General features: G+C 41.1%; 1 protein-coding gene across 1 annotated transcript; it reads right to left on the reverse strand.

The window, feature by feature from the left end:
- Window positions 1-9,611: 9,611 nt before the first annotated feature.
- LOC137236764 (uncharacterized) lies at window positions 9,612-12,691 on the reverse strand. The gene is made up of 4 exons (XM_067759749.1): window positions 12,522-12,691; window positions 11,760-11,942; window positions 11,519-11,661; window positions 9,612-9,921 (listed from the first exon to the last, which is right to left on the reverse strand). Exons 2-4 carry the CDS (start codon window positions 11,928-11,930, stop codon window positions 9,729-9,731), a joined length of 507 nt encoding a protein of 168 aa, XP_067615850.1. The 5' UTR covers window positions 11,931-11,942; window positions 12,522-12,691; the 3' UTR covers window positions 9,612-9,728.
- Window positions 12,692-16,098: the final 3,407 nt, after the last annotated feature.

Below are 16,098 nucleotides of genomic sequence, written 5' to 3' on the forward strand. Positions count from 1 at the left end.
AAACGTAATACTTAAACATAAACTACTTTTGCAGTGTGGACGGAAGGGGAAACCAGGCTTCTGCTCGATAGGTACGCGACTTACTTGCCGGAAATAGGACCGATGAAGAAATTAAAAACAAAAAAAGATATGTGGGCTAAAATATGCGAAGAGCTTGAGGGAAAAACTGCCAAGCAATGTGAAGAAAATGTATAAAATGCTGAGAAGGTATAGATCTTTTCAATTATATTCATTCCATTATTACATATTTCTAGTCTTGATATATTGTATGTTTCGTTAAATTGTTAAAAAGTACGGGCGGCTTCCGCAAACTTGTTGCTCTGTCTTGAGAAAGGCGGAGTGGATATAGTCCTTGTCCAGGAGCCGTGGCTGAGTAGTAACGGCGGAAAAATTTCTGGATTAAGGACGGGAAAATTCAACACCTTGGTGCATGGGGAGGCAGGTAGGCCTAGATCCTGTGTGCTTATTAAAAAGGAATTTATAGCTTTTATTCTCTCTAATTTCAGTAATGCTGACGTAACCACGGTCTGCCTCGAGCGAGGCAATAACGAATTGTGGGTGGTCTCAGCGTATATGCCCCATGGGTACGTAACGGGACCACCGCCTGTGATACTGGGCGAAATCACCGCTGAAGCAAGGTTGAGAGGTGTTGACGTAATCATAGGTGCCGATGCTAATGCACACCATAGCATATGGGGGAGCTCGGATACGAACACCAGAGGTGAGTCTTTATTTACTTTTATTGTAGATGAGGGACTTTGTATATGTAGTAGGGGGAATGACCCGACTTTTATTACTGCGGTAAGGGAGGAGGTCCTGGACCTTACCCTGGTTAGCAGAGAACTGGAAGATCGGATATCTGGATGGAGGGTTCTCAACGAGCACTCTTTCTCTGATCACCGATATATTCAGTTCTCGGTGAATGAAGAACGTCCCGGTAAAATATCTTTTAGGAACCCTAAAAGTACCAACTGGGACTTGTATTGTAGGAAGTTGGCAGAGCTATTGCCTGAGGCGCCTATCGTTGGTTCGGACCTGTCCGAATCTGAAATAGACGGTCTGGTGGAAAACTTCACCTTGGCAAGCAATAGCGCCATTCAACAGTCCTGCCCACTGAAAACTTATAGGGGGAAGGGCAAGCCGCCCTGGTGGTCTGATTCCCTTGACGACCTAAGAGCGTCCAGTAGGCGGCTCTTTAACAGAGCCAGGAGGAGTAAACTACCCTCGGACTGGGAGCTCTATAAGGTGAGTCTGGGGATTTATAAATATGAAATAAGGTTAGCCAAGCGAGATTCATGGCGAAGCTTCTGCGAAAACGTAGAGGGCTGCAATGAATCCGCGAGGCTTAGAAAAATACTCTCTAGGAATCCCGCCCCTCGGGGGTATCTGAGAGATGATGGTGGGGACTGGTCGATGAGTAGCGAGGAGTCCCTGAGACTTTTACTGGACAATCATTTTCCCGATGTCCCAGTTGCGCAGGGATCTTCGCTTGCGTGGTCGGCGGTTGCTGGCCATGCAGAAATGCCTGCCATCCCACTACGGGAAAGTCAAATATCCTGGGCTATAAATTCGTTCAAGCCCTATAAGTCACCCGGTCCGGATGGCATCATTCCTGCGCAACTTCAAAGGTCTTTAGGGATTTCCTGCCGCTGGTTGGCCATCATCTACACTAACTGCCTCAGGCTTAACCATATGCCTAAGTCGTGGCACACGGTTAGGGTCATCTTCATTCCGAAGGCCGGCAGGAGCTCTCATGTGTCACATAAGGATTTCAGGCCAATCAGTCTCTCGTCGTTTCTTCTTAAGACGTTTGAGCGGCTGATTGACCTGTACCTACGAGAAAGGATACCTGGGGGGTTACTGTCGGCTTCACAGCATGCGTACTGCAAAGGCAGATCGACGGAAACGGATCTCCATTCGATTGTAAAGCAAATAGAGGGGTCTCTAGAACATAAAGAGTATGCTCTGGGTGCCTTTCTAGACATCGAGGGTGCTTTTAACAATGTCTTTCTGGGGGCAATCGAAAGAGCTCTGGTGGGTTTAGGAGTCGAAGCGGCTCTGGTTGAATTTATTAGCAAACTTCTATGCGGCTGAATTGTCGCAGCGGAGTGGGGAGGAGCCATAATAAGAAGGAAGGTGTGCAGGGGAACGCCACAGGGGGGTGTCCTATCTCCTCTGCTCTGGGTTGTGGTAGTCAACGAGCTTCTTGTGGAGCTGGAAGCCAATGGTTGTCGGGTGGTTGCCTATGCAGATGACCTCGCTATCCTAGTCAGGGGCAAATTTCTGGGCACCCTGCGCGATGTTCTGCAGGGATACCTGGATACTGTGGCTAGGTGGGCTGAATCATGTGGGTTGGCGGTCAACCCGGGAAAAACAGAATTGGTTCTTTTTACAAGGAGATATAAGATACCCGACTTCAGAACTCCTTCGATTGGAGGGGTACCGTTGGTACTTACTGACAGGGTTAAATATTTGGGAATTGTTCTGGACGGAAAGGTTGGCGGGGGGTCTTTTGTCAAGAGCTAAATGTAAGCCGCAAGTTTAAGTTGGCTGATCACTGCAGTGTATTCCAAGCGGAAGTTGCTGCGATTAAGGATGCAGTGGATGAAATGCTATCCAGCGCTACTACGGTTAGGGAATTTAACATCTACTCTGATAGCCCAGCGGCTATAGAGGCCTTGAGCTCAACTACAGTGCGATCGAGGGTGGTCTGGGAGTGCCTGACCTCACTTGCGATTGCATCGAATTATTTTACAATTAAGATTATCTGGGTCCCGGGCCATAGTGATATTCCGGGTAACTGTCAAGCGGATCTCTTAGCCCGAATCGGTACAACTGAACCGGATGAAGATGGCTGTAGGGATTTCGGGATTCCGCTAGCCACCTGTGGATTGCTCTTCCATAGCTGGGCCTCGATTCAGCTCAGCAAACGTTGGGCGGACACTACGTCTTGTAGGATATCAAGATCTTTCTGGCCGAAAGTGGACGGCATCAGGTCTGCTGAAATAATTGGGTTCACTAAGGCTCACCTATCAATGGTCATTGGGGTTTTGACAGGGCACTGTCCCGTGGGTATCCATGCGGTACGTCTCAATATATTGGAAACTGCATCCTGCTGCAGCTGTATGGAGGATGATGAGGTGGAATCACCAAATCACTTTATGCTTGACTGCCCAGCTTTTGCCAGAACTAGGCGAAAGTATTTCGGTCGTGACTCACTTGGATCTCCCGAGGAGCTATCCAAGGTTGAGATCGGGATCATTCGGAACTTTATCGTTGCTACCCAACGATTCTCTAAGTAGTTATATCTACGTCACCGTTAGTTTAGTTTATTATATGTGGTATCACAACGGACCGTCATGTTGTCCAAGTGAGCTTCCTCTATCAGGGAAGCTACCACCCAACCTAACCTAACCTAACCTAACCTGCATGAAGCAAGCGGATGTTCTCTTAATTTTTAATAAATATAATTACATGCATATGTATATATAAAGAGTCTTTGTAATGACAATGGCAACTGCACACTATTTTGGTGACAACGTCGTTCTGCAGGATAAGATAAATTTTATTTGTGATTTTATTCTCAGTCTAAATAAAAGATAATTTGGTTTGAGATTTGAATTTGATTTCAAATCAAATACAAGTATCTTTAATTTAGAATGAATATATTGTCTGGCTATAGTTAACGAAATAGTTAAGCTACTGCATATGTGTATTAATGCGTTTGCCCTGTTGGTTTGTTCAGTGGAAATACTTTAGTAACTACGCCGATGCCTTTGTTTGCGCCTTCACAAAAAGCATCCAAAGCTTTATCATTGGTACCCATCTTTTCAAGCTCATCCTCACTCAGGATTTAGGTGATTTAATTTTGAACTTCCCTACATATCAATACAATTTGATTACTCTTTTTGAATAAATAATGAGTTATCATACAATTGAACAAAAAAAATAATCAAATATGAATTCTTTTGATGATGAAAAACTAAATAGCATTTTTCGATCTCTTTTTGAAATAATTTTTGAAGTCCTTTAATGACTAAATTTTAATATTTCATAAAAACCAACAAAAAGAATAATCAAATATGCTTACCTTTGATGATCAAAAACTGAATATAGTTTTTCAATCACATTTTGGAAACATATTTGAATCAAATGTGTTTACTTTAGGTGATCAAAAATTTATAATAATTTTTCATTCAGCTTTCCGAATCTTTTATGAATATATTTGTTGACTGAATAATGAATTTTATACTTGTTGAAATTTTACTTTTTATTAAAAATTTTATTTTTTTCACATACACATATTTTTTCAATCATGAAGCTAAGAAAAAATATATAAAAATTTTATTATTTATGCAAAACATATTCTTCAAGACAAAAATAATATAATGCTTGTCGTGAACGAAGATTTCCCCAACCATTTCTCACCTTCAGCTTCCCAGAAAATACATAATGACTGGTCAATACATAGGTTGTGAGCTATTTGAACCGCAGGTAAGTGAAACTGTCTTGACATACCTAGATACGGCTTCAACATGGATGTTGCAGTCGAGGTGTATATCGGTCAAGTTTGTTTGCGAGTTAGCTGTGGTTCGAAAAGCTCATTTTCGCATGCTTTCTTCCCCTGATGAAAAAGATTATTATGTAGATCCTATTTTGAATGCTTTATGAAGAATAAATTCATTATAATGGCATTCAAAAATGATTCAAAAATCTCAACAAAAACGATTGAAATATATTCACGAATATGATCAGAAAATGACTGTGAAAAGCATTCAAATATTACTCTATAACAATTAAAGCCCAATTTACAATGATATCAAATATGAACAAAAATCGTTTCGAAATAGGAATCATAAATGATTATTCAAGAATAATCACATTTATACTATTTTCACACAGACGGCTTATTGAATAATAAAGGCAGTTTTCTACATTAAGACGCTTATTGAGCTCAATCTTCCCTACAAAATTCAAATCTATAATTATTTCATTAGTAGCTAATCGAATGCCTAATGAAGTCAAAAGCACAATGCAACTCTGTTGGCCGCGTTCCGCTTCTTAGTTTTTGGTGTGTTCAGTGCTTAAAAATGCCTTTTTTATTTGATTTGATACATCAACTACCGGCGCAGTACGGTTTTGACATTTGTCCATCGAATTTACAAGTACATGGAATTTTTTTTGTTGTAGGTATGTCACCATGCTCCCACCTTGTATCGTTCCGCCATGATTGTCTGTCTCATCCTTCATACTAATGGAGCAGTTACTTCTGTGTGAAAGCAAAAAATTTACGATTTCATTAGCAGGTGAAATGAGATCATTAAGTTTCTGTGTGAAAACAGTATTATGCTATATGTAATACTTCTATATTGCTACAAAAGGCTAGGTACATTCCCAAACATCAGAGTGCCGATGTATTGCTGTTTAAATGTTTTTGTTTTTGTATTCAAAAAACGAATGTACCTAAATTTTAATTTTTTCTTGTCACACTTATGCTTCTACAATCACAAAAATTTTCTTAGGCTGTCTTGTTTTGATTTCGAATTCAAAACTTATTGCGAGTATTTTGTATTAGCAATATAGGAATATTACATATATGCATTTATGGTACTTTTTTCTCCCGACGATACGTTAATTTTCGAACAGAAAATGCTTTTAAATTTGAACGTTTTTAATCATCTTGGGGTATGATATTTAAATATTTTTTGATCAAAATTTTCAAAAAATGCTGGCAGGGTCAATTGCTCGGATAACTGCTGTTTGCTGAATGCTGGCGATATGCATGGTGGTCTGGAAAACTACATAAATTGCTGTAGCATGAAACAGTACTGATACTTCGGCCTAAAACGTTAATATGAATGAAATGGTTATAATTAAGCAAACTATGAGCTGCATCGTAATTTGTATTTTGTACCTGAAACAGCAGTGGGCCATATGGTTCATCATAACAATCGCCTAATAGGGGTGGAAAAGTTTGATTCGGGCCTATTTTAATTTGCATATTGTCATCAACTACGGGACCAACTACATTTACAAGAAAAAATTCGTCTATGTGAAATTCATTTGACTCTTGTTCCAAACCTTGCTTTTCATATGAGTGAAAAGATGTTCAAAGCGATGTTTGGATGGACTAATTAGTTTTAGTTTATATTCTATATTTCCCAATTGTGGTTCAGGTGATACGAGATAATGGTCCGAATCGATGTTAGGTCCTCGGATCGTTCGCACATCTAAAACACTGGAGGCATGCCGTCCGTCTATCACAACGTGATCGATCTGATTGCGAGTACTTCGATCAGGAGACAGCCATGTAGCTTGCCAAAATACGCACCCGCCTCAACGCGGCTAAAAACAAAGAACAAAAAACACAAGGAAAGCTAGACGTCGAAAAGCTTCAATCACAACAGACTGCCAATGATTTCGCAACTCGACTCTCACACCTGCTCTCTGAGGGCACAACTCATCCTGAAGGAATACAGGAGCAGTGGGAGCATATCTCCAAAGCACTTCATACTGCCGCCGAGGAAAAAATTGGTTACCGGCGGCCACGAAAAAAGCAACTGGTATGATGAAGAATGCCGCGATGCAACCGAAAGAAAAGACGCTGCCTACAGGGCTACGTTAAAAGCGAGCGCGACAAGAGGAGTGTGTGAACGCTATCGTGAGTTGAAAAGGGAAGCGAGACGCCTTTTCAGGAAGAAAAAAGCAGAAGCAGAAAGGCGTGAGTGCGAGGAGCTTGAGCTGCTAGCCACCAGGAATAACGCCCGAAAATTCTACCAAAAAATACGGCGACAGACGGAAGGTTTTAAGACCGGGGCAAACTCCTGTAGGAATGAAAACGGCGACCTTGTAACTGATGTCCAGAGAGTGCTTAGATTATGGAGGGAACACTTCTCTGCTCTCCTAAATGGAGGCAGCAATTCACCGCGCAGAGATGAAGAACCCGATCCCGCAATCGATGATGATGGAATATATGTCCCCCCGCCCGATTATGACGAAGTTAGAATAGCAATAACCAGACTGAAAAACAACAAGGCCGTGGGCGCTGATGGATTGCCTGCGGAGCTATTCAAGTTCGGCGGCGAGGAGTTGGTAAGGCGCATGCAGCAGCTTCTTAGCAAAATATGGGCGGACGAAAGCATGCCCGACGGTTGGAATCTAAGTGTTCTTTGCCCAGTCCACAAGAAGGGGGATACTGCAAAATGCACCAACTATCGTGGAATCAGCCTTCTTAATATCGCATATAAGGTCCTTTCAAGTGTATTGTGCGAAAGATTGAAGCCCACCGTGAACCGGCTGATTGGACCTTATCAGTGCGGCTTCAGACCTGGTAAATCTACCATCGACCAGATTTTCACAATGCGCCAAATCTTGGAAAAAACCCGTGAAAAGAGAATCGACACACATCACCTCTTCGTCGACTTTAAAGCCGCCTTCGACAGCACGAAAAGGAGCTGCCTATATGCCGCTATGTCTGAATTTGGTTTCCCCGCAAAACTTATACGGCTGTGCAAAATGACGTTGAGCAAGACCATCAGCTCAGTCAGAATTGGGAAGGACCTCTCCGAGCCGTTCGAAACTAAACGAGGTTTCAGACAGGGTGACCCCCTATCGTGCGATTTCTTTAATTTGATGCTGGAGAAAATTATACTAGCTGCAGAACTTAACCGCACTGGAACAATATACTATAAAAGCGTGCAATTACTCGCATATGCTGATGACATTGATATCATCGGCCTAAACACCCGCGCTGTTAGTTCTGCTTACTCCAAGCTGGAAAAAGAAGCGGTAAAGATGGTTTTGATGGTAAATGAGGACAAAACGAAGTACCTGCTGTCATCGAGCAAAGAGTCAGCGCATATGCGCCTTGGCAACCACGCTACTGTTGGCAGCCATAATTTCGAAATAGTAAAAGACTTCGTTTATTTGGGAACCAGCATCAACATTAGCAACAACATCAGCACTGAAATCCAGCGAAGAATCAATCTTGCCAATAAATGCTACTTTGGACTAGGTAGGCAATTGAAAAGTAAAGTCCTCTCTCGGCGAACGAAAATCATACTCTACAAGTCACTTATCGTACCCGTCCTGCTATATGGGGCAGAAGCATGGACCATGACAACAGCAGATGAAGCGGCTTTGGGAGTGTTCGAGAGAAAAGTTCTTCGAAAGATTTATGGACCTCTACGCGTTGCCGATGGCGAGTACCGAAGAAGATTTAATGATGAGCTGTACGAGCTATACGCAGACATCAACATAGTCCAGCGAATTAAAACGCAGCGGCTGCGCTGGCTAGGCCATGTTATGCGAATGAAAGATGATGCTCCGGTCAAGAAAGTGTTTCTATCGGAACACGCCTATGGAAGCAGAGGTAGAGGGCGGCCCCCACTCCGTTGGAAGGACCAGGTGGAAAACATTTAAACTCCCTTGGTGTGACCAATTGGCGCCGGTTGGCCGAGCGAAGGAGCGACTGGCGCGCCTTGTTGGACGGCCATAACCGTTTAGACGGTTAAGCGCCAATTAAGTAAGTAAGTAAGGTTCAGGTGATAAAATTCCTTGATCAAAATCAATAGTTTTATTATTGAGATAATCTAGCTCTCCTTCACTACTGCTACAATTTCCGCACTCACTTTGTCTCTTATTTTTACCGCCGTCTGATTTGCTAGATGATTTTCGAGATTTCTTTTCTTTACGGCGGTTTACGCTGTTATTGTTTGCATTGCCAATATCATGAGTATCCTCATTGGGATCGAATAGACTTAAGAGCCCACAATCCATCGTCTGTAAAAATTTAAACGTCAGAAGTATAGGACCACAAATACAAATTAGCAAATTTTTAGCTCACCTTCATTCAATTGATGTTGGCGCGCAGGTCGTGTTGATATCAGTTCCAAAGGCTTTAATTCTAATTCTGTTCCCACGATTTAACTGGTATTGCTGCTGGTACTGGACGCTTACTAGTTTTTCGTGGTTCGATATTTCGCTGGCGGTAGCGGGCAAACACTGTATATTTGTTGGTGGTTGGTTGTATTCGTCGTTTGTTTAATTATATTCAGGACAGAAATAATTCATTCATTTCATCATAAAAAAAGTGGTTTTAATAGCAATTGTTTTTTAAAACAGTGATTTGATTTGATTTCTCTTTATTTTGCCAAGGTCAGTGAGGACTGAGTCGATAGTTTCAGGCAGAAAATGATCGTCAACAGTAACAGGGGGAACATAATACTCTTCTGCTTCTATTTTATCTTTTTTGTCTATGCAAATATTATGAAGTACGCAGCACGCTAATATAAAGTTTGCAGTAGTCTCAACTTCATGGAAATCTAATCGTATGAGTTGCCTGAAGCGGCACTTTAACAAACCATACGCGTTTTCGATTCGTACACGAGTTTGACAAAATTTGAGATTGTAGGTTTTTTCTTGTTGCGTTAAGTTCCCGTAATTTCTGTAGGGTGTCAACAAGTAGTTTCTTATCGGATATGCAGAATCGCCCAACAGGTGATATTTCGGCAAACATAAATTTGGTAGCTGTTTATTTATAAACGATAAATTAAGAACACGCGAGTCATGGACTCTGCTCGGTACACCAGTGAAAACATCTAAAAATTTTAAATTTGCATCGCATATGCCCTGCATAGTCACAGAAATGGTATCATGCCTGTTAATGTATGTTGAACGATTTTTTAGTTTTGGCGCCCTTATCGAAATATAGGTCCCGTCAATACAGCCTAATACGTTTGGAAATCCTGATATCGCTTCAAGTTTTTTGCTATACCCTCTTTTTCATATTCACTTTGCGGAAATTTTATAACATTCCGTGAAAGCTCAACGAGAAACGATGTAACATTGTTTATCATGTAATGAGCAAAGGAATATGAAATATTGAATAAGTTGCTAACTTCTCGTATAGTGGTCTTGTTGCTGCAAAAAATAAAAAAGGAGGTGTCAATCTCGCAAACTTATGTTTATCGCTTGGCCAATTATATATATCGTCGCCTACTAACCAGAAGCATGAATGTGCAATTTTTCCGATTTTGTGTTATAGGCCTCGTTATATTACCCTTTAGATTCTCTAGATTCTACTTAAATCTAGAGCTTCCTACGCACATGGAAATCCCAATAATTTGTAGTGCCATTTTCATGAATATACAATTCAATCACACAAAGTTGAGCCAGAAAAATGAATGTAGCACATTCATATAGCACATTCATGTTTCACTCACCAAAACTTTTCGAGGTTCGCACACAATTGTATAACGATTTTTTGTTTATAATTATTTTACTCAGGGACCTATAAAACTACCCATGCGATATATATGCTAGTTGATATAAGTAAAAGATGAGCTGTATAAGGCATCCTTCATAAAAAATTATACCGATGAAGAATTTTTAATAGCTGAATATCAGAAAAAAAGATAGTTGTTTAATTGAAGACAAACCGATTTATTCGAAGCCGTTGCCTCTTCTCGAATCAAAACTAAAATACTTGAAAAAATTGCGCTTCCCAAGGCCGTCGGTTCTATATAACGGAGCGACTCGGGATTTTTCCCGACCAAGGTCTGTCTGTCATCTGACTTAAGGAGTCATCACCGTAAGCATTATGAGGAAATACGGCATCTAAGAAATAAACCGTATGAAGCCAAAAAACACAAGCATGTCTTCAGTGAACTCCGCAAACAGGCGTCGGACCTTTATACCAGGAATTGCCCGGTGAATCCAGTACTTAAAGAACAGTGCACAAAACTTGCGGAAGAGGAACGCATACTCGCCAGGGAAACGCGGGTCACTCTAGCTCAACTTCGTTCTGGATATTGTAACAGGTTAAACTCTTACCTATCCAGAATCAACCCCGACATACAAAATGTATACCCGGCTTGCAATATGTCCCCACATGACACCAACGCCTCTAACATCCCTTTCATTATGGTCCACCCCTGTTGAAATAGCAAGTTCCCTTGGACTCCCGTTTGAGGATATTGATGACAATATGTGATCGGTCGCAGCTGTTAGGTGGGGCGAAGCACTGCTACAACAACAACAACAACAAAATTGTGTGAAAAACTGGTTATACCAAAATAATGTCATTCTTTTTATAAAAATCTTGAGGGCAACGCTTTCCCGAACCCAACATTTAAGAAGATTCTGATTCTGATCAGAATAAGAACTAGTTTTTATTTGCAATAATATCTTAAATAAAAACACATTAGTGTATATGAAATTGAATTGAATGTATGACTTTTTCATTTACATGCATACTTTCGATAAGTCAAAGTTCTCGAAAAATAGAAAGGATGCGAGCAGAGCAATTATCTCAGTTGAAAGAGCATAGTGTGAGTATAATATATAGATAAACTTTTACATTAGAAACAAATTCTTCTAATTTTGAGGGAGCAATAAACTTGGAAACTCGATTTCCCGACATTTTCATTTTGGCATTAATGCTTCTGGCAAGCGGGCGACGATGTATAAATATTTATTTACAAATACCTAAGCTAGTAATATAATAAATATGAATTACCATAAAAATAATAGCACATGTGTGTTTGGGGCTAATTGTGGCCTTCCTCCTTTATAACTCCTCTTTGCATAATATGGGCTAATAGAGTATTTAGAAATTAAATACTCCGCACTGTCACGTTCAACTCGAAAATGTTTTTTGAACTAGGAATGCGTAAAAGAAAAATATTAGTGCTATTGGCCAGAGATTTATAAAGATACCTATTGCACTAAAGATAATTGCATCCTTCCCAAAAACTTACCTCGACGTTAGTGTACAAATTGACTACGCCTTGCACAAAATCCATTACGCGCAAATATTTATTAGGTGGGTGCAAAACTAGAGCCAGCTCCTCGTCGTCTGATGAGGAAGACGATGACTCCAAAAGATCGTCGACGGCGCTATATACAAAATATGTGAGTCGTTTATCCATCTCCTAGTCCTTCTATAATAATGAGAAATATGCAATTAGCAATGGAATTGAAACATGTACATAAATATGTATATTGGGTAATAGTCGAGAGAGGTGTCAAACGACGCATCTTGATATCAGTATTAATAATCCGAAGGCGGAAAATAAAAATTTTAACGCGTTCAAAAGATTTTAACAAAAAACCGAAAAAAGACCCGCGGGTACCTCCGAAACCGTGGGTCGGATCCATAGAATTTTTGCGCAGAACACCTTTCTGCGTTGGCGGCCTTCGGCCGCGCTTATAAAAAATAACCCTGGGCTACGCCATGCCAAGTCCGGGTGTGTGGTATAACCGTGGCTACCGCCACGGTGATGCACAATTTTTTTTGTGGGTACTAACACAACAACAACCACATGGAAATCGCCAACTTCAACTGCAAATATCTCCGGATAGAGATAAAATTTTTCTTTTCCGCCTTCGGATTATTGTTCTCGAGATTAATACGCGTCTTTTGACACCTCACTCGATATTTTTGGTAGCGTATTAGCAGTCGACCCCTCAACTAGACTATTACCGTATATTGTCTTGTTTTTTCGCGTTAGAATACTCACCTCGAACCGACAAATATAATAATTCACTTATTTGCAAAATATGTAACTTTTTTAGCAAAAATTTATCTTGGAAAAATAACATTGCCGCCAAATGAAATGTCAAAATTTTGCATGCTTTATCGGAGCTGCTTTATCGTAGGTGATTTATGTTTGCTAGAAAGTGACATATAGTATACTGTGTTTATTTGTCAATGTGATTCATCAGCTGATTGACTGGGCTGTTCTTTGCACCGTCAATGGCAGCGAGGGCAAGTAATGTTGCATTTTTGGCAATATTTAGGGGTAGGTTGTTGAAAAAGATAATGATACCCTCTACTGAGGCTTCGCTAATTTTACAACAGAACACAACTTTTTGAAGAGTTGGCGTGAAGGCGACATTTTCGTGTAGAAAAGAAAACACCATAAGAGTGCTACTTTCAACAGCCGAAAATGCTACGTTATTGTTATTAACTGGAATATTCGAGCTGATTTCGACTATGCTGTCAATGAAATAGTTATTGAGGGACTGGGCTATTTTATTCTCCCGAGTATATAGTTGGTCGTTTATCAATATTTTATTTCCCATTATTTTCTTTGGACATACATATTGTAACGAATTTGCTGCAAATCCTCTTATTTGCCCTTTTGCTAGGTTCGTATCGCTAAACTGTTGAATAAATAACTCCAACGCAACGAATAGCTTAATAACCAAACTGATAGCTTAAATGAAACTGACTTTCAAAATAATACTGCTATTGCTCGCTAGATATCGTCTTAGTCGTAACTGCTTGACAACTAAAATCAAACTGAATTCCAGCGCCTCTACATCTGTCGCCTTTTATACTCTTTGACTTTAACATTCGCATCTTCTAGGCGCTTCCAGAATCTACTAGTCCATTAGCTCTCAAACATCTCAGCTGTAACTACAATTGCACAATTTTATAGTTTTTCTCATTGCGTACTTATAGGAGTATCTCAGATATATGCATGTATTTGTGCATTGACTCTACGCTGCTCGTATACGTACGTGGTACATATATGTAGACGCAGTTATTGTTTCGTTTATGTAGATACATGATGATTGCATTATTGATGTGCATTCACGTCACTGCTTAGCATCGGCTTAGAGCTGGCAGCACTCCTTAATTTTGCTAATATTCGTAACACTGCCCTCCACCTAAGTCTGATCGTACCGATCAGACAAATCTCTCGATCTAAACGCTGCTAGCATCGCCAAATGTACCACTCTTCTACTCCGTGGTTTCTCAATGCTTTGTATGCGGTAGTTGGTATCACTGATCTTCTGCACAACCTTGTACGGGCCTTCACAACTGCACCGAAATTTGGATGGAACACCTTTCCGCCGGTGAGGGTTTTATAACCGTACCAAATCTCCCGCCAAGAAACCTATCGAATTATTGTTCTCATGGTACCTGTGTTTCATCGTACTTCATAATACCCTGGTTCGTTCCTTCACACTCTGTTGCTTGGCCGATGAACTACTTCGAAGAGATTGCGCTGGACGGATTTGCTTTGCATAATCAGTATCGTTCCCACGTTTCCCCACAGTAGTGCGATCTGGCTTGAAACTACCCTCGCATTCTTTCTCGGAAATTCGTTGCTTCGTTTTCCTGCGTCTTTTAGGTTTTGTCAATGCCAGTGTTTCTCTCACAGGTACTTTTGATTTTGATTTATTTGGCCCATTCGATCTATCAACCTTTGCCTTTGACTTTCGTGGTCTTTGTCGAGTCTTTTCCACCAGTACCCGATTACTGCTGAGCCCTTTTTCCAAACTAAAGTTAAGTGGTATATCCTGGTTCTTATAGCGCATAATTTTTCTCCGCATATCGATCCTGATGTCATGGTCAACCAAGAAGTCCACTCCCAATATGACTTCATCAACGATCTCCGCCACAACGAATTTGTGTAGAACCATGACTTTTCCAATTAATACCTCACATACCACTTCGCCTTGGACTTGATTATACTCGCCTGTGACCGTACGCAACCTTGCTCCAGGTAATGACTTTACTCTCCTGTAGACCAAATCAGATCGAATCAAGGAATGAGATGCCCCCGTATCTACAGTCAGTACACGCTCTATACCATCCACATTCCCTCTGATGGTAAGACTACTTGATTTCCTTCCAATCTGCGACACAGATATCACAGGACATTCAATAGCCGGGGCAACTTTTCGTTCTTTACATCCGACACGCTCTTGCTCATTTCCGCAAGCTTTGCGTTTACGGCCACCCACATTGTTGGAACTATTAGGACCAAGATCGGAATGACGTGCAATGTGACCTGGGTTCCCGCACTTGAAACATTTAACAACTCCGGCATTCTTCTGCTGAGATCCCTTCAGTGCTTCCAAAATTGTGTCTACCCACTCTGGCCTTTCTACTTCCACACGGCGTGCTTTGAAAACTGGCTTACACAGAAGCGACGCTGTTTACTGAATCAGAGCATGCGATACCGTTTCAGCAAATGTTAGTTTTGGATTCGCATATGTAGCCCGCTTCGTTTCCACATCTCGTATGCCATTTATAAAGCTCTGAATCTTTACCCTTTCAGTGTATTCCACGGGTGCGTCCGCATTTGCAAGATGAGCCAATCTTTCAATATCTGAAGCAAACTCCTGCAATGTCTCATTTGCTTTTTGGTAGCGGTTTTGCAACTCAATTTGGAATATCTGTTTTCTATGCTCGCTTCCATAACGTCGTTCTACAGCAGCCATCAATGCTTCATAATTGTTCCGCTCTCCTTCGGGAATCGTCTGTAGGATTTCCGCTGCTGGCCCCTTCAATGCCACGAACAGTGCAGCAACTTTATCTTCCGCATTCCAGTAGTTCACTGCTGCGGTCTTCTCCAATTGTAGCTTAAAGACCTGGAAAGGAACAGAACCGTCAAAGGATGGTGTTTTTACCTTTGGATTACTAGTTGAAACTGCTGGGCGATTTAGTTGCAACTGCTCGATACGTTCTCTCAAAGCATCCACCTCGGCCTCGATTTTTTCTTCAAACTGTAAAATTTTTGTATTTTGCGCCTCCAACTTCGAGGAAATACGTCCTTCTTGCTCTTCCAGTTGAGCAGAGATCTGCGATGATATCTGTGCTGAAATTTGAACCGACATTTCGGATATCCGTGCCTCTTGCTTCCTGCGATTCCAGCTGAGATGACATTTGCGACGACATTTCGGATATACACGTTTCTTGTGTTTCCATCTTCGATGTAATCTGTGTCGACATTTCTGACATACGCATTTCTTGTGCTTCAATCTTCGATGTTATTCGTGTCTCTTGGGATTCCATCTGTGATGACATATACTTTGTCTGTTCTTCTAGTTGAGATGACATATACGTTTTCTGTTCTTCCATCTTGGATGTTAAACGTGTCTCGTGCGATTCCAGCTGAGATGCCACTGTCGATGTTTGAGCAGTTATTGCAGCCAATATCATGTTCAAGTCTGTGCTCGTAACTGTCTGCGATGTTTCGTTTTTCTCTTCAATTTTTGTTGTTGTTTCGTCCCCATCAGGATAAAACACAAACTCGTCCACATCAATTCCTTGCGACTCCATTTCCTCTCGTAGCCGTG

Source organism: Eurosta solidaginis, chromosome 1, assembly GCF_040869045.1.
Source record: "Eurosta solidaginis isolate ZX-2024a chromosome 1, ASM4086904v1, whole genome shotgun sequence".
Lineage (NCBI taxonomy): Eukaryota > Metazoa > Arthropoda > Insecta > Diptera > Tephritidae > Eurosta > Eurosta solidaginis.